This window comes from Danio rerio, chromosome 18 (assembly GCF_052040795.2).
Source record: "Danio rerio strain M-AB ecotype USA chromosome 18, GRCz13ab, whole genome shotgun sequence".
NCBI lineage: Eukaryota > Metazoa > Chordata > Actinopteri > Cypriniformes > Danionidae > Danio > Danio rerio.
The window spans coordinates 47885255-47904420 of record NC_141038.1 but is presented as its reverse complement, the minus strand read 5'-3'; the positions used below and the strand labels follow the sequence as shown (position 1 = coordinate 47904420).

Genomic DNA, 19166 nt, shown 5'->3' with positions numbered 1-19166 from the left:
AATATATAATAATATCAAAATATATATATGGAAATACCAGCCTGATTTCACAAGGAAACGCAACTATTTTACGTTTTGTCAGATTAGTGGCTAATTCGTAGTTCGAGTTCAATTGTACAAAAATGTACGATTTTTTTTAAAGGTGGCATTGGCACACAACCCCACCTCTACACCCAACCGTCATTGGGAGATAAGCAAATCGTACAAATGAGATTGTACGAATTCATACGGATAAGCCACTAAATCAAAAAGTTATGATTTGCTTTGAGATTATTTGTTGAAAATACTGTAAAAATGTCCTTAGCACCATTTGACATCACTTAGGAAATATTTTAAAAAGAATAACAATTTTACAGGAGGGATAATAAATTTGACATCAACTCTACAGTCAATCCAGTCAAAAACAATCAAGTCCAACGGCAATCAAAAACAAATGGGGTTGTTTCATAAAAGAAGCAAGGTTTAATTTACAGTTTTACTAAATGTACAGTTTTTTAAAAAGTGTCATTATACACAATAAATACAATACAAAATTAATCTGTAGTACTATACTTCAAATTCTTACAGTTCTATTTTCTTTTTTCTCTTTACATTATTATTGTTCTTTTCGTCTGTGTCATTGCTTTTCGCTGTGTTTGCTTCTGAATGGTTCCAAGTCTTTCAGTGATCCTATCTTAAATTTGAACGAGTGTCTGCACATACATATGCAAAAACAAAACATAAATGAGGGATATCGCACTCTGCACTTCAGAGATGAAAAATGGCTGTTCTCACGAAGAAAAAAGAAATCATCTATTATAAGGGCGACCCAAATTTGCTGCGCTATGATTGTAAGTTTGATTTGTAAATGTGCTCTTGATACTGGAATGCTTTAAAGGTCAACGGATTTCCTAGAGTTTGGGTGATTTGTCTACTTGTGAATGCATCATTGTTAATTCCTTTAGTCAAACAACCAAAGACAACAAATCATGCTTTCAGGGCGCTACACTATAATGCTATGATCCATAATGATCAATAAATCATAATATAGGGGACCATTTTAACAAAGGGATCCATTGGTCTCTCTAAAATAACTGTTTGATATGACAAATTCATGATATCACTTAAAGTTCCTGCAATCTGCATCCGTCACTGTGATTATTACAAACATTACTAATTAAATGAAAGGTCATGTCTTCTCACAATTTGAGAAGAACTAAAATAACTGGGATATGGACGTTGGAACTGGCCTAGCTTCGCACCCAGGATGGAAATAAAAAGTGACAAAAATCTGAAAATCATATCAAAGTGCACTTTTTATACTTAGAAAGTACACTTAAAGGGCCATATGTAAACCAAAAGAACACGTTTGATCAGCACGAACCACAGACAAACAAAGCAAACACAGCTGAACATGGGAAAATGTCTCCATTTTCTTCCCCCTATGCACTGACATCCTGCTTTTTCAGTCTTTCAGTCGACGTGGGCTGAAGGGGCTGTTATCTACTGTGCGTCTGTGAAACCAGATTTCCATTCTGCCCTCGCCCTCCTACCTGTGAATGCTGGGACATGGGGGCGGACGAGGGCTGTGTTGAGAGGGGAGGCATGGACTGTCTGTAGGAGGGATGGGTTTGGTGCTGGTTAGGCAGGTTTGCCCCATGAACCCTCCCTAAATCCCCTCTCCCTGAGCCTCCGTGTCCAGGAGGGCCCTGTTGGAGGTTTAGTATACTGTCTATGGCACACTGCAGGTGCTCATTTAGCGAGTCGTCAGGCGGCGGGCTGCCGCTGGAGAAGCTTGCATTGTCCATGTCCGGAGAGTCCGACTTGCAGCGTTTGGCAGGAAGTGACGAGTCTCTTGTGCAGGAAGACTCTCCGGGAGAGGGCGGCCCTGGGGCATGCTGATCCATCCTGAAGGCGCCCCGTCCCCCTTCCCGGTGTTTGCTTCCTATGCCCTTTAACCGCCCCAAAGCACCACCACCACCACCACCTTCCTCCATATCATCCTCATCGTCTTTATCAAACTCCCGATGATGTTGGTACGCGTTTTTTATTCCCCGATAAAGGACGTCTTCAACGGCTGCCAGGCTTTGTGACTCCGCATGGGGGTGAGATCGCCCGTGTCCACCTTGCCGCTCCAGTTTCACACTGGCTATCACAGTTCGTTCGGGTTGAGGGGACGAGCTTTGCGGTTGGGGCGAAGAGGTAACAGGAGGTCCTGCAGGCAGAATGGGTAGTGTATCTCCACCACCTCCTGGTACTCCAGGCCTGTGACGGGGACTGATGTTCTCACGGTATGTCTTTCGGAGCGGGAGCCTGCACGTTGTTAGTGGTGGCGTTGCTGTGGACGCTGGGTTACGTTTGACCCCACCTACCTCATGGTGCTCCAGGGTGCCGTTCATCTGCGCGGTCGACGTAGAAGGTGACGATGAAGACCAGGTGGAGAATGAAGACGATGCCCCGCTCGAGGAAGTTGCGCTACTGGAGGCGGAGGCTGTGTGTGTGGTTACTGTGGTGACAGTGGAGGAGGAGGTGGATTGAGAGGTTGTGGGTTGAGTTCTAATGACGGTGGAGGGAAGAGTTACGTGTGGCTTTACTTTCTGCGGCTGCTCGGGGGTGGGCGTCTGTGGTGTGAGTTGTGATTGCGAATGGACAGGATCTAATGCAGTGTTGTGAACCACCTTACTTAACCCCGCCTCTTGCTTGATCTTCAGCTTCAAACCTATCCGCCGACGTGCCTCGTAGGTCTTGATGGGTGGTTTGCTGGTCCGTTGGGGAAGTGCAACGTCATCGTCGTCGTCAGCAGGGCGGGAGGACGGAGTGCGGCTGAAGGAGGCACTTGGTGCGACAGGCTCAGCAGGCGGTCGCACCACCGGAGCAGGCGTAGGGGTTGAGCTGGTGGACCAGGAGACTGAAGCTCCTCCTCCACCTTGCTTGATCACCAGTTTTGTTGGAGGGAAGAGTGCAGGGGCAGGAGCAGGAGCAGGAGTTGGGGCAGCAGCTGGAGCAGGTGTAGAGGTTGGAGCCGGGGCAACAGTTGTGGCAGGAGCAGGCGTAACTGCTGTAGGCGGAGCCGCAACCATTGTTGATGCAGTTCTTACAGAACTTAGCTCCACCTTTTCAAGCTTCACCGCACTGCTGTCCACTAAACACGAATTGGCCACAAATTCCTCTGCAAACAGTCAAAGATTAAAATGATTAAACAATGCAACATCCTAAAATGTTAGCTATATATACAATGAACAAACAAAGTGCTTAAGGTAGGGCTACATGATTCTGGAAAAATCAGGCATGTTTGGTAGATATATAGATATATATATATATATATATATATATATATATATATATATATATATATATATATATATATATATATATATATATATATATTTTTTTTTTTTTTATTTTATATATATATATATATATATATATATTTAAAACTTTCCATATCTGCAATGCCTGTATTTTGGCTTTTTTTTTGTAGTCCACTTAAGAGACCAACTTGGAAATCATTTTTTTTCTTTATTGGTATTGATCGTTTTTAAATTCAAATGGCATTAACATGCCTGTTTTAATTTCTGTAATAAATATGGCTGTCAAGCCAGGATCTTGATGGTTTATTGTGGGTTTGTTGTTTACATGAAGAAATCTGTTACAATTTAAACACTAACTCTAATAAACAATTATATTTTGAATTTAAATAGTTTTTGTCTTGCGTTTATATTAATTTTACATTTGAATAGCCAAAATTACACGTTTCAGTCTTTTAAATGCGATTAATCGCGATTAATTTTCCAAAAAAGTGTGATTAATTAGTTATTTTTTTAAATCGATTGACAGCACTAATATATATATATATATATATATATATATATATATATATATATATATATATATATATATATTTTTTTTTTTTTTATATATTTTCTGTGGAGTCTAACAGTATTCAGGTACGGAAACTGAATAATCAAATGTAAAATATCACTAAATAGACATCATTTAAATAGCGAATCAAAATTTGTTTATTAAAGTTACAAATGGTTCATGTAGCTGAATACTTCAAACTCTCCTGAAATGCCCACACAGTCACAGGCCTTAAAAACACATGCAACTGATCAACTTGTACTGTATTATGGCTAAACTCAACAGTGACTCCACAAATCTCGTGTGTTCTGAGCTATGACTCAACATTGACCATCCCACAGTGTGACTATTGCAGATGCGCACATTGTGGTATTGATGCTGAACTGACATATTGTGCCTACCTCACGCCAAATATAACTTGCATTAAACCATAGGAATTACCTGGTTTCTCCTTGGCTAGGACCCTGTCCTGACTCAGAGCAACCTTTTCCTCTTGAATGAACATCCGGTCAATCATAACCATCTCTGCTGAGGGACCCAGCCTCTGCTCAAGGTAGCAAATACACAAGACGTAAAATGAATTTCAAGCTCTGATCCTCCACATATCAAGGTCAAGTGGTGCGAGTGAGATTTAAATGGTACCTTTGATTCCTCGAAAAGCAAGTGACGATATTTATCCAGCATTGCTTGTGTGCGTTTCAAGAGCTGGCTTGAGACGTTCTCAAATTCATCATCCACTGAACAGAGAAGCACAAAGCAGGAGTTACGCACCAGTTCAGAAGACATTGTCGCCAGACAACCTTACCGTAGTACAGATGTTCACACAGAGGTATGAGTATTTACCTTTACGACAGTCTTCCGGAGATGAAGCCGTGCCTTGGTACAGATGGTATGGCAGCAGCCGATGAAGTGTGTCCTCAAAAGAGCGGAAAGGAGAGCTGTAGTCAGGATGGAGAACTGAGCCTTGCTGTTTTCGCAGCTGTTCCAGCATCCTACAAACAGACACATGAGCTCATGAGAACTGCTGATCTTAAAAAAGCACAGCTCATTAATAAATGGTTCATAACATGCATCAATCATTCATTAATGATACATTCACAACTTTGTCTGTATTTGAATGTTTGTACCTAGCTTCTTTGCTTGGTTCCATACTAAAGGGCCTTTTTAATGTTGATGTCTGTAAAAAAAAAATAAAAAAGACAAACATTAGAAGATTACAACAAATAAATCATCAAGCTAATTTTTTTAGCTCATGTAGTGTAATTTTCGAAGCCTACCTGTGTTTGGGGAGCAGGTAGTGGAGGTGCAGGCATTTGAGAGAGTCCAGCACCTAACACCTGAATCTGCAAACCTGCTTTGCCCAGAGTTAGTCCACTAACCGAACTTATGACGCCTGGCTTTGCCTGCAAACCAACATCATTGTGATTAAAATGATCAGTCTTCACTTATTAAAGATACTTACAGCTAGGGCTGAGCAATATGACAGAAATTTCATATCACGATAGAAGTCATCTCATGTATATCATCATATAGTACCATTTGCATAAATTCAATCACTTAATAGTTTATATATATTGACCACATGTTAAGGACTTTCTTTTTTACATTTTAAAGTATATACTCAAAAATGTACTCATTCAGATTAGGGTTGGGTATCTTTTGGAGTTCGATACTGGTGCTCAATCAATACTTTTAGAACAGTACCGGTGCCTAAACCAATATTTTAAACCACAAAACTATGGTGGATGACTCTATAAAAATCTTTTATTTGATAAAAAAATAAAAATAATTTTAATTAAACAATATAATTAAAGTTGAAATTATATTATTCATATTTTATATATTTGAATTTAATTAATATATTCCTTTTGATCATTTGTTTGTTAGTATGAATTTAAGATTTGCATTATGCAATTAACATTACATTAGTTTATTACTAACCTGCACGCTGTCATCAAAATCAGGGAACACCTTTTTTTTTTAGGGTTTAAGAGTATTGTCTTAATCATGTTACTATCAGAGTATTGGTGTCCATGTAAGCGTACTCTGTGAAAGTGCCAGATGTTACAAGCTGTCAAAGCAGCCTTTAAGTTGATTCCCTGCGCCATCAAATTTTTCATCAAGTTTGACGTGTTTCCCCCCTTAAACGCAACTTTTGTAACTCGCCTGCTTCACGTTGCTGTGTCAGAATCCTTGCTTGTAAAATACAGCCATATTTAATGCTTAGTTGAAGCGATTTTGATGAACGTGATCATGCGTGTTGATGAATCTGAAGGGAGTCGCTCACCCGATGCGCTGTACTACGCGTGTTGCCTAAGTGCGTGCGTTCCCCAAGCAACAAGAACAATCGCCTAATATTGTTGACGGTCTCTGTATCCCTCAAAGTTGTTTAGAATTAAATGTTTAGAAATGTTGTAACACAATCCGTACCTATGTGTGCCTTTGATGCACCCTTTGATGCTTTTTACGTCCTTGTCGCAACACCAGTGGCACCGAAATTCGGTCCGGTACATCTCGGTACCCAACCCTAATTCAAATGTGATCATATTTCTCTCTTCTTTTAGAACTTTAGGGCAAATGTTTGATTATAAATGTAGAAATATAAAATAAATATTAATAAAATACAAAACGCTTGTCAAAAGCTAATGATTATATGTAAAGCTTAAAATAAATATACTCTAAATAAAGTTGCAGGATTGCAACATTTCCATCTGCATCCCTGTAATGGTGTGTAATATTGTGCTAATATAAATTATGAAAGAATTACCGTAAACAATGTACTTTGTAACATAATAGTATTAATAATAATAATTTAGCATAATATTAAAGGAAATACTTTTTATTTTGTCCATATAATGCATACAGTCATATCGCACAGCCCTAAGAACACATTTAACTAACCTGGACAGCCTGTGCAAGGTTTGGTGTTGTGATTCCCGTGTTCACCGTAGCCCCAGCAGACACCGCAGAAAACACTTGTGTGTCATTTGCACCTGTGTTGAATATAACATTATCAGCATAGGAGTATTTTCAAGTAAACATGTGAAGGATAAGATCCAATGGCCACCTGTAGTAGAGGGCTTGACAAGCACAGACTTCTGCGGCAGAAGAGACTGGACTGGTGCTTGGATGGCTCCAGTGGCCGTTGAAGAAGTCGCAGCTTGGACCGAAGGCTGATCTGGCATTTTGTTGAACTGGTTTGTAGCCTGTTGCTGAGAGGCCTGGGCTTGTGCCTGAGCTTGCTGCTTAGCCTGCAAAAGTATGTTTTGCTGGACCTGTAGAAATCACACACACGAACAATCACCTTAATTAAGGATGTTCATGAGAGCAGAATAAATCTACTCTGGATTTGGTTGACTAAAATCTAACCAGTTTAGTTAAATCATATTATTTTAAATTACGCATATCTCTAACATTTCTAATCTCATTATATACTCCTGAACAAGAATGATATTCAGGTTTGAACAATATGGGCCCAGATTTAAGAGTTGTGGTGTAACATTAGGCCTACATAGGGCCCCTCATAAAAGACATTCTCTATAATAAACCAGCTATATATACACCATTCCGTATTCTTTCAAATGTTTACATTTGTATAAATTTAACCAAATTCTTATGCTTAATTAAATGCCCAGATAAAATGCTTTACTGATAATAATTTTATTACCAAATATTAAAATAGTTTAATTGGGGGGTGGGGGGTGAACTGCAGTTAAAGATAAAAATAAAAATGAAACACTAGAAATTACATGAAACTCCAGAGGACACGGATGGCTTAGTGACGTAATGGCGTTAATCACCCTATAGACTTCCATTAATAAGCAAGCTAATGTGGCAGACCGGAAAGTTTCGCATGTGGCTGCAATCGAAAGTTCAATCTTTGTGAACTCTGCCCTGTGAAATCGCATCATGTGATTGGGTGAGACCAATTGAAGATCAAAACGTGACCTCACTATACAGCAATTTTAAATATGGAGCAATCGCTTGCTTTCTCAACGTCTAATCATATTGTCCTTCCCCTTTTCGCAGCGTGATACGACAGAATTTTACAAGCACAATGTCTAGTGTAACCATGGCTTTAGGACAGGGTGTCCATACTCTGTTTTTGGATGGTTGGTGCAGATTTTAGCTTCAACTTGTCGCAACACACCTGCACAGATGCTTCTAGAAAGCCTACTAAGGGCTTGATTAGCTAGCCCAGGCGTGTCTGATTGGGATTGGAACTAAACTTTGTAGCACATCAGACCTCCAGTTTGGGCACCCCTGCTTTAAGACATTTAAATGGAAAGAAGATTCAGACTGGATCCTTTAATATACTGCCTACATAAACATTTTCGTTTTATCGTTATTCAGTTTGTGATTTTTTGTGAGTTTTATTTAGCTTTTAATAAAACAGTACTTTAAAAACTATTGTTGACAAATAATATGATGCAAATTATTTATCAACTAAATTAACAAAGTTTCCCCGCAATTCTGCATTACAAACAGTTAGAGCAGGGGTACCCAAACTCTGTCCTGCAGACCCGGTGTCAAAAGTTTAGTTCCGGCCCCGATTAGACACAACAGGGCTAGCTAATCAAACTATTACTAGGCTTTCTGGAAACATGCGAGCGTTGTATTGTGACAAGTTGGATCTAAAACCTGCAGGACACCGGCCCTCCAGGACCATGGGTAACCCTGACTCAGAGCAAGGTATTTAGGATGAGTTGATAACAATTTTGAAGAGAAACTGGAGATTCTGACTGGATCCTTTAACAAACAGTCCCTCCATAAACATTTTCTTTTAGTCTTTATTTATGGACATATGCAAGTACAGTTTTGTCCATGAATTAAGACTAAACAAAATTGTTTATGGAGGGACTGTTTATTAAAAGATCCAGTCAGAATCTCCTGCTTCTCTCCAGAATTTTCTTCAACCTATGTCAGTACATTTTTGTCATCTAGAACATATTTTAATTTACCTTTCATCAGAAGATTCTGACTGGATCTTGGTCCTTCCTTAAGAAAATTTGGACTGGTTCCTTTAACAAATGGTCCCTCCATAAACAATTTAATTTACCCCTTATTTATGGACAAAAACATCAGTACATTTTGTCATAGATTTTGTCATTAAAACTTATTTTTATTTCCTTTTCGTCAGTAAAATAAATATAGTTGGCGAAAACTAACATTGTTTCCACGCAAACCCGCATCACAAACACTTAGAGCAGGGTATTTAGAATGAGTTGATCAATCCAGTACATTTGTGTCCATGAATAAAGACCAAACAAAAATGTTCATGGAGGGAACATCTGTTAAAAGATCCAGTCAGAATCTTCTGTTTCTCTCCAGAATTTTCATCCACTCATGTCTATACACTTCACAAGCACTTAGAGCGAGGTATTTGGGATAAACTGATGATACAATACCTGGTGAAGTTTTTCCAAGAGCTGCTTTTGTTGAGGGGAGGGCTGTGTGATTGATGACATGGTCTGCAGCTGCGCACTGACCAGCTGTAGGTGATGCTGCTGTTCTGCGGTCAGCCCAGGCACCACCGTCACCTGCTGTTTCACTGCTGCAGCTGGAGACGAGCTGGAGACTGGGGGCTGGAACTGGAACTGTGTGGGAAGTGGCTGCGGAGGCTTTGGGGAGCACGAGGAAGGAGGTACGTCTGGCTGCAGAGCAGCAGGCTGAGGAAGAACTTGAGGCTGGAGCTGCACTTGTAACTGCTGAGGCTGCTGTTGCTGAGGTGGTGGAGCCGGCTGTGGAGAACCTCCCATCTGATTGTGAATGATGAAGAGAGGCGGTAGAGAGGAAGGGGTGCATGAGCGTGAAGGAGTCTGTGCCTGTGAAGGAGGCTGGGGCTGCGAGGGAGGCCGAGACTGTTGATGGGGAGACTGGATCTGCTGCCCGAGAGTGAGAGGGGAAACTTGAGCAGGTTGAGGGCTGTCGGACAGTGTGGGTGCTGGCGAAGGGGTGACCACAGGCTGAGATTGGGAGGCGTTTTGGATCTTTATAGACTGTGAATGTGCTGACGATGGAACCTATATGGTAAAAAAGAGGAGGTGGGGGATGAGAGAAATTGTCAGTTGTTGCTTGATTAATCGTGCACATTTGTCATTAATTTTGAGTCTATGTACGTTTTAGGGATGCACTGAAATTTCCAACAACAGAAAATGACTTTCACAGTACAAGAAAGTAATCAATATGATTTTTGTAGTAATTTGAAAAAAAAAAAAAAAAAAGTAGTTGTTGAAATGTTATAAATATTAAATAAACATTGTTTTTATGCTTTATTTGAAAATGAATATATGTCGAATAGAAATAATCTATGTAAACACGGCAAATGTATTTAGGAAGATCTGGATTTTGATCAGTTTCAGCTATTTTCTCACTTCTCTGAGAGATTTGATTAGTTTTAGGATGACAGGGAATGTCAATTGCCAACCACAACAATTTCCAACCATTGGGTGAATTAGTGCAGTGGTCTACTTGCTCCTCAAAATAATTTACATCAGTGATCTCAACTCAGACCCACATCTACACATGTATGTCTTTCTTATCTAACACACATTTAGGTTTACTGAACAAAAGTCTTTGGAAGGTTAAGGCTGCAGCCTGTACCCAAAAGTGTACTGGCTTAAGATCTGTTTTTAATGGATTTCAACTGAGGAGAATTTAAGTATGAACAAAATATTAGCTACTCTAAGATATTTGACCATAAAAACTAGTCAAAGGCCATTTCTAGAGAGAGGTGGGATACAGCAGGGGTTCTCAAACTTTTCAGCTCGCGACCCCCACTATCCTCAGAGGTGGTTATAAACATACAAACACTGCACACAACAGTGCACACACACCAATTAGAACTATATAAACGAGCTTATTTACAATACAAAAAAGTTCATAAGTCATTATTCATTTGTTAAATTTAATATTAATGTCACTTAATGAGAATGGTGGGCACAATCTTTACAGCACAAGACTATTGTTGGTTTAATTTTGCAGATCACCACTTGAAAAACATCCTCTGTTCAGTCGTGGCCGTTATTTTTAATGTACGCATGTGCCGTTTCCTTAATCTAGCGTAATAACCCCAGGGGTGGCATGTTGTTTACTCAACTATTAAATACTATTTTTATCTTCTGTAGGTTATGACTAAAATATAAGAATTCCAATAGTTTAATAACATGTATGATATTTTTGGAAATCACCCTCCCCAGGGGACAACTGGGATACAGCATACCCCACTTGTCATTCCTTCCTAAGGTTTTCGCAAATGATCAAACAACTCTACCATAAAGTCAATGGAAAATATACCTTGATTAGTTATGAAAGGTACACACACAACACACAAAGGTACACCAATCCAGCAATGGACTCTTCCATTTCCCTCTATGCTATAGAGCTGATGATCTGGACCAGGGGCCTGTACCATGAAGGTGGATTAGCTGGCTAGCCAGTTAAGTTTTAGTTTAGTTTGTACCAGGGTTGTCATGATACTGGAATTCAATACCAATCAGTACTGAAATTTTAAAAATGTTGCGTTATTTCCCGCGAACATTTAAGCGATGTGAGCACATTCTTAAACAGCACTGATTTACTATTGTGTTTACATACTCAACAGAAATGACTGTGATTGGCTGTGAAGGTCCTCGGTTTGCCGAACTCACCGCTGTTTACGGAGTGTAACCACAAAAAAGGACACTGGAGCGTTTTAAAGCCGATTAAGCAGACTGCTCGTATGTCCGCTTATAGACAAACCAATTAATCGACATGACTTTGAAACGCTCCAGTGTCCCTGTATCTATGGTTACACTCAGTGTACAGCGGTGAGTTCGGTGAACTGATGACCTTCACGGCCAATCACAGTCATTTTTGTTGAGCACGTGAACACAATGGCAAATCAGTGCTGTTTAAGAACATGCTCAACAGCGCTCAAATGTTAGCAGGAAATGGAGTTTATTTTTTTTATTTCAGTACCGATTGGTATCAAATTCAGCATCGTGACAATCCTAGTTTGTACCATGAAAGAAGCTCAGCTGCTCAATAATACCATGGCAACAAAGAGTGATTAATGTCAAACAGCTTCAATTTACCTGAAAACCAAAATAGAAGCAAATTAAAGCTAACTTAGCTAGCTAGCTAACCCAGATTTATGGTACAAGTCCAGGATAAGTTAAATAAGAAAGGCTTAAATTGTGCAGAGTGGTGGAGTCAAGGATCATCCTTTTCACAGGTTACACTATCATTACAAAGACTTCCTATCCATAACTGTTCTACAATTCAGTTTCACTATCGTTTTTGATTGTTCTGATTGTTTTTTTAAGTGCATCACTAAAACAATGAGCAATTTCTCATATCTACAGTGCAAAAACAAAACACCACACAGCAACAAGCTACAATAAACAAATAAGAGTAGGATAATATACAAGCAAGAAGAAATAGAAAAGGAAAAATCTTGTTTCAAAACATCAAAAAGGAAGTTTTCGTAAAGACTTCAAAAGTTGAAGTACAAAATGTACAAACTTATATAAACATCTAAAAGATAGATGCTCTTTAAATGCAATACTTGAGCTTAATACTGGGAGGGTAGACAACTCACTCAAGGACAACATTTTTGCAGAGAACAAAAAAATAAAAAATTGGTTCACATACAGACAAGGAATATTCTAAAGAACAGTCTACAAACCAAAACAGATTTGCTGGTAGGATCAGAAGGCAATTCAGGGCAGCGAGAAAGTGATCAAGATCAAATCTTTGAAAGTGATCTTGAAGGGAATTAATTTAATTTCTCTTGGGGGTGGTGGTTGTGGGGGCTGATTGGGGTTAAAAACAGCAGTTACTGAACGTGAGGGCAGCAGAAGGAATGAGTACTGAGAATGTTAATCTTAATGGATAAAGTGAGTGGCAATGATTTACAGCAGATAAACTGTTAGGAATCCATCATGACATGCCTGTGAGAAGATGATGCAAACACACACACAACCAAAAAATAGAGTACTATTATTGCATGTGACACCATTCGAAGAGTAACAATGGCACTGTTATTTGCATCAACCCTTTTTTTAATTAGTGTCAATGTAGTTTTGCAAGCTTTCGGCTCAGAAATAATCATGCAAACAAACAACAGGACATGTCTTATTAGGGGAAAGAATATCGTGCAATAGGCAATGAAACTAATGGATGAAAATAATGAATCTCTCATTACATTATCAATGACAGAAACAGATAATAGTCATCGTGACAGATGCAGAATGAAAAAACGGATTAAATACAGGCAAAAACAAGAAGTGGAAACAAGTGAAAGAGCAGTAGCCTGAGCAATGACAGTAGAAGGACAAGAGGACAGAAAAAGAGGGAATTCTGCTGGGAGACAGTGGTCCAATACGCAGCAGTGGCAGCAACAAGTGGGTGGGGCTTAGCACAGAGCATGAGCTCATCTACCTTGTTAACCACTGTTGCCATGTGGGCAGGACCAAGGGAGGGACTGGGACTCTGCCTCTGCCGAGTCTCAGCTAACAAGTTGTCATGGCCTGAAGGGACGGGACCAGAACTGCTGCCGCTGACGATAACAGATGCAGGTACACCCACAGCGGCAGGTGGGTCTTTTCCTGCGTGATGCTGTTGCTCCTAACATAGGTACATTTATCAGTTCAGGAATGGGAGAGGTAAAACAATCATTCAAACTGGTCCAGAGGTCAGCTTGGGGCTCTAAATGTTGTTATGTTAGCACACAGTTTGCAAACAGCAGATAAAGTTTAAAGAGAGCACACTGACCTGGTGCAGGAACATTTGAAGAGGCTCCTGGCTCAGGATCATGCCGGAACCAGGTGACGTGAACAACACTTTTCCAGGGCTGTGCTGGGCCTGTGAACACAGACCCACCATTGTGGATGCAGACGTGGCCATCGTTGGGGATGGAGATGAAGAGGAAGGAACCGAAGCTGCTACTGAAACTGGAGGCGTCGTCTGAACCGTGAGAATTGAGGGCTGAGGTTGCGTCTGTGCTGGTTGAGCAGCAGAGTCAGAAGAGCCGCCCAATACAGTGATACCCTCTCCTGGCTGGCATGGCGCCATTGCCGTCGATCCACTGCTACCATTATTAGGGACGCCGCCAGACTGCTGCAACGTCTGTAAACTGACTGCTGGGCTAAGGCTCTCCACAGACAGGGAATTCTGTATAGGCATGCCCTGAATGACCGTTTGTACATGCCCGGTTACCGGATGAGATTGTGTCTGAGTATGCGCCAAAGACACCGGCATTTGGAACAGTGCAGGCTGACCCATCTGACCAGGCTGGAGCTGGATGTGTCCAGAGAGAATGTGGGCTGCACCAGGGTGGCCCTGTGAAGCCAACACCTGTCCCAAGTTGATGTTCTGATTGGCTGTCAAGATCTGATTAGCGATTATCTGCCCTCCAGGCCCCTGACTGGTTATGATGTGTCCACCAGGATGCTGAGCCAGGATCTGGCCTCCTGCTTGAAGCCCTGGTAAGAGGAACTGGTGGTTTTGGCCCTGCAGGACAGTTTGCGAGGGAATGACAATGCTGCCCTGTTGGTTTAACAAGTGAACACTGAGGGGTTTGCCTGAAGTTTGAGGGCCCTGCTGTTTAAAGAGCGCTTGAGAAAACTGTGTTCCCTGCGACGCTGCCTGTGTGCTCAAAACTACGTTAGAGCCAGGCTTCCCGGTGAGGAACGTTACATTCTGACCAGCTGACACTGGGATTTGCTGTACCCCCAGAGCTTTATTAGCATCATTTGGCAAGGCATGTGGGGCAGGAAGCTGTTGTTGTTGTTGCTTGAAGATTTTGGGTTGGATTGTACCCCCTTGAGGAGGTTTGGGCTGTATTGGCGTTGGCGTTCGCTGGATGATGACATTCTGCATGATTTGGCCTTGAGGCTGGGTCTGAGATCCAATTCCTGCACCCAAAGAGGCATTACTAAAACCCACTATACCACCAGCAGTGGCCATTGTAGTTGCACTGTTGTTGGTATTTGTGCTGCCTAAGCAGACAGCTGGCCCATTTAAGGCAGGGGACCCGAGAGTGGCCTTGCCCCCTTGAATTACAAGTCCACCTCCTGAACTCAAAACAGAGCTTCCAAGCCCAGCCTGCGTTCCAGCGCTTGCTGCCTCCGGCCCAGGTTGATGCAGTTGGTAGCCACCCATGGTTTTCGTCAAGATTTGCTGCCCAGATGGATTTATAGTCATTACAGTGGGCTGACCCACCACTTGAATTTGTCCAATGCCCAACGGTCCAGACTGGCTGCCGTTCGGTAGGGCCTGAAGGCTCGAAATTGGCTGAAGTGTTACATTTCCAAGTCCGACTTGTTGTACAAAAGGCTGGACGCTGATAGCCTTGTTCATGACCTGTTGTTGAAGCTGCAGACCTGGATGTGCCAGGACAGAACCAAGCATGTCTGGAGTGGGATTTGAGGGTGCGGTAGGGGTGCCTTGGTTTGGAAAAATCTGAGTTGCACCTCCAATGCCCACCCCAGACAGGCCGGCATCAGGCAGGGGTTGAACCACCTGCGTAAGGCCAGTTAGCCCAAAGGAACTGAGGTCAAGCTCAGCATCTGCCTCTTGAAGGCTCTGCTCTGTGATGTTAGCCTCCGCCAAGCTCTGCTGCAAAATGTCACAGGGCTCATGATTTGTCCCAACACCATTACTTCCATTGTCTCCTCCTGGCGATCCCCCCAATATGTCATCGTCCTCCAAGAAGTCCAAATCAACGCTGACTCTTGGAAGGCCCGGCTCACTTGTCGACAGCTGAACCTGTGCCGGAACCTCAGGAACATGGCCCTGGAAAACACAGACAGACTTTTTAAAAACTAGACCCAGTCACATTTTCAGAATCATATGAAATAACATGCTAAGGATGGATTTGGGATGGTGGCACTCCTTTGGGACTGACTGCTGTAGTTGCAGATCTGGTGCACAATGCATCTGATTTGGATGGTGGGGTTGAGGAGCACATGCTACGAAAAAAAGGATGGAGCCAGGAGGTTGGCGCAAATGGGGGATTTTACTCACCCCAGTGCTGGAGAAGAACGAGCTGGACGGGTCACCTGAGCCATCCAATAGGTCATCAGTGTCCAGCTACAGACAGATATACCCAGGATAGGACAGGCAGAAATCACCACAGCACACAGACAGGCGTGTGAAAGCGACAGGGAGAAGACGCACAAGGGGCAAATAGGCAGACAAAGAGGAAAAGGCAAGGGAAGAGAAAAGTGAGGACAGTGCACCAATCAACCAGAACAAAATGCAGGCACAACCAAGTTAAAAAGCCAAGCAAACAGGAAAGAAAACAGGAGTCAAAAGACAGGAAAATTAGATTAGTATGTCATATACGTGAATTAACCAAAGAGGGAAAAAATCAGGATTGAAATAGAAATTAAGAGGAGCAATTATGTTCTAAAGAAAAGATCAATAAGCTTGACAACCCTTTTAGGGGAAGAAATGTAAAAATAACCCGGAAAGAATTAGAAGGATCAGGGAACTCTTGGTGGATGAGGGTGTTGTGTTTTTCTGTGATGTATCTGGGTTACATTATAAAAGTGTGCCCACCACTGGAAGTACTCACTTGTGTTTCTGATCCATGAAGAAAATCGTTGAGTGCTTGTGGGTCACTGTACAAGAAAGTTGTTATTTAGCTTGGTCTACAATGCAACAAAACAAGCTAATGACACGTTATCCTCTTGTTAAGTCATGACGTATCGATGATGTTTGCAATATTGTTTCCAGGTCCAAGCCGCTACTCATTTGAATTGAGAAAATATTAGCTTATAGCCACTTTTTAGTCCTATCTCATATTAAAGTGAATTTTATATAAAATCATAGTGTATACATCAGTCTCTGGGATTGCTGCATCACAGACACCAAAATTTTAACAATTTATAAAAAAATGTATCACTTTCTGGCCATCGGATTAGCCATGGACATATATATTGCGGTCATGATTTTCGAAAGTATTACATTGCTTAGTAAACATTTATTATTATCATTTGATAAGTCTCCCCAAACAGTTTGATATAGCACTTGGACCTGGAAGCCGCTTTGCGCGATGTCACACTTAACAAGTAGATAAACAGTTATTTGACATTTTTGAGGTAACATATTGAACTTACCAAATTACATCTAGCAAGCACCTGCCATCTTCATCATCCATGTCAACTACAGTTAAAAAACATCAATATAAAAAAAGTACATAAGCATTAGCCCCGCCAACATAGGTGAGTTTTCAGAATAAAACATCCAAACATTACACTTTGTAGTGAAATGTGGGTTGATTAACTCAGAGGAAATTAATATTTAGACAAACAGAATAAATTCGCAAACACAAAAAATATAATTACCTGGCAGTTTTGAATGCTACAATTTTCAGAGTAAATAAATATAATCAATATTGTTGAACAAAAAAAATAATGATGACATTATTAAATCAGACTATGCTAGCAAGTAAGTCTTTCAACATTGATAATTGTGTATAAACAATAATAATAATAAAGCAAATAAACAGAAAAAAACAACACTTTTGATAACATACTTACAATTAATAATTACTAATTGGTGTAGCCAATTATGTACCCATTTTGGTGTATCCTATTTAGGCCCAAAATTTTGTTTTTAGACAACATATTCGGATGATTGAACAAACTTATATTGAAATAGTGAGTCTTCCAAGAGAAACTACACAAATTAACACGAGTGAACATTTCCGTATCCATTGAAAGCATCAGCTGAACTTTCGTGCAGTCGTGTAGCGTCAGAGAAAGTGAGGGAAAAAGCGCGCGCATCACCTCACACTCTCTCAAACACAGAAAAATACCACAGGGTGTCAAATATCTCGATTTGCAGACACACAACCGCCTATTTTCAAGAATTAGTCAGACTTCGGAGAGTCGTTGCAGTGCTCAAGATCACAGTCTCGATCTAAACAAATCAAAACCACAAAATGAGGATGAGGTAGGCGGGGACGCCTCTAATGTTTGTTAGGGGGGAAAACAGTATCAGTGTAGATCACACCGACCATCATTGACAAATATCTGCGAAAGCTTCTCCTGTCAGACATCTGATTTATGTCATTTTGAAAGCATCACACATCAGAAGAGCACCACAGACATGAATGGACACTCCGGACCTGCAGGACACGGCGGTTATTTTTCACAATTCGCAAAGCTTTAACAGCTCTTTGCACTCCTTTAAAAGCAGAGGCTTTTATTTTCAACAAATATACAGATTTACCCGCACGGAGCGCCTTTAATTCGCCTTTTCACGCTCGTTCTGCAGCTGATTTGGTTAGCTGTTGCTAGCTAGCTTCCTAGCTGTAATATGTGCGTTTACAGACGCAATACGCACAAATCTGACAATAACTGACTGTAAACACGTAGTATTTAGGCCATACAATCGCATTCGCTGGAGCCACTTGACATAATTGATGAATATTTGGCGTTTGGGCTCTAATAGTCGCGATTGCGTAGCCTATCTTTATCCCTGCTAAATATGAGTTTATGTTGGAATACTCTTGGATCAGGGGGGTATGCTTGGGAATTCGCTGTAAAATCAACCTATTGAGCGACCTATGCAACTGGCCGGTTGTACGTCGCGGGAAACGCTGAGCTCTGCATGCGAGTGTTGCAGCGTTGCAATAGTTATAGAGAATTATAGAGAAATTGCTACATTGTATCAAACTCACCCGAGACGATAGAGGTGCAGGCGGCGCGGGGTCTCCAGTACGGCCCTGCACGGGCTCCGAGTCAGGACCCAAGCACAGCGCTCACAAGCAGGAAACAGAGGCCCGGCGCGATTGCCTGATTAATTAACAAACCACAGCGTTGTTTTGATTATCGAGGCTGCACGTACAGTATCATGCATCGTGCATCGTTATACGTTGTTTTAATATAAATGTTGAACATTGTGCTACACTAAAGTGGTATATGAGCTGTAGAGTAGATACACTGAGTATGAAGGAATGGAGTTCAACCTTCATATGAACCACATTACAACACAGAACAAGTAGTGTGTGTGTGTGTGTGTGTGTGTGTGTGTGTGTGTGTGTGTGTGTGTATAAATAGCAAATTAGAAAGTAATGCTTATATAATGACCAAGGATTATATCAGTGGTTGTCTGATTATTTATTTACTTTTTTACATTTTATTGATTATGTGTTGCTTAGACAACCTTTTACGAATCTGATCCAAAATAAAAAGGTAACTAATTTATTAAAAAAGGGTATATTTGCTTAAATGAAAGCGTTTGTTCATAATAGTGATTTTAAATTAAAATACATGGCATCTAGCTTTGTTCTCTTCAGTTTAACAGTATTTTTATTTGGATTATAACAACAC

General features: G+C 41.0%; 1 protein-coding gene across 9 annotated transcripts; it reads right to left on the bottom strand.

Moving 5' to 3' along the window:
- Positions 1 to 439: 439 nt before the first annotated feature.
- Positions 440 to 18563, bottom strand: bicra (BRD4 interacting chromatin remodeling complex associated protein). 9 transcript variants are annotated; one of them, XM_087293415.2, is made up of 15 exons: positions 18515 to 18563; positions 16947 to 16992; positions 16403 to 16448; positions 15850 to 15915; positions 13597 to 15618; positions 13264 to 13449; positions 9249 to 9863; positions 6908 to 7115; positions 6742 to 6833; positions 5118 to 5243; positions 4968 to 5017; positions 4684 to 4832; positions 4483 to 4577; positions 4282 to 4387; positions 440 to 3148 (listed from the first exon to the last, which is right to left on the bottom strand). In XM_087293415.2, the coding sequence occupies exons 2-15, from the start codon at positions 16985 to 16987 to the stop codon at positions 1479 to 1481; spliced, it is 5472 nt and encodes a 1823-aa protein (XP_087149541.1). In that variant the 5' UTR covers positions 16988 to 16992; positions 18515 to 18563; the 3' UTR covers positions 440 to 1478. The 9 variants fall into 9 exon arrangements, with proteins under 9 accessions (XP_087149541.1, XP_087149542.1, XP_087149545.1 ...); XM_087293416.2 differs by having other exon boundaries at positions 4282 to 4384; XM_087293419.2 differs by lacking the exon at positions 13264 to 13449.
- Positions 18564 to 19166: the final 603 nt, after the last annotated feature.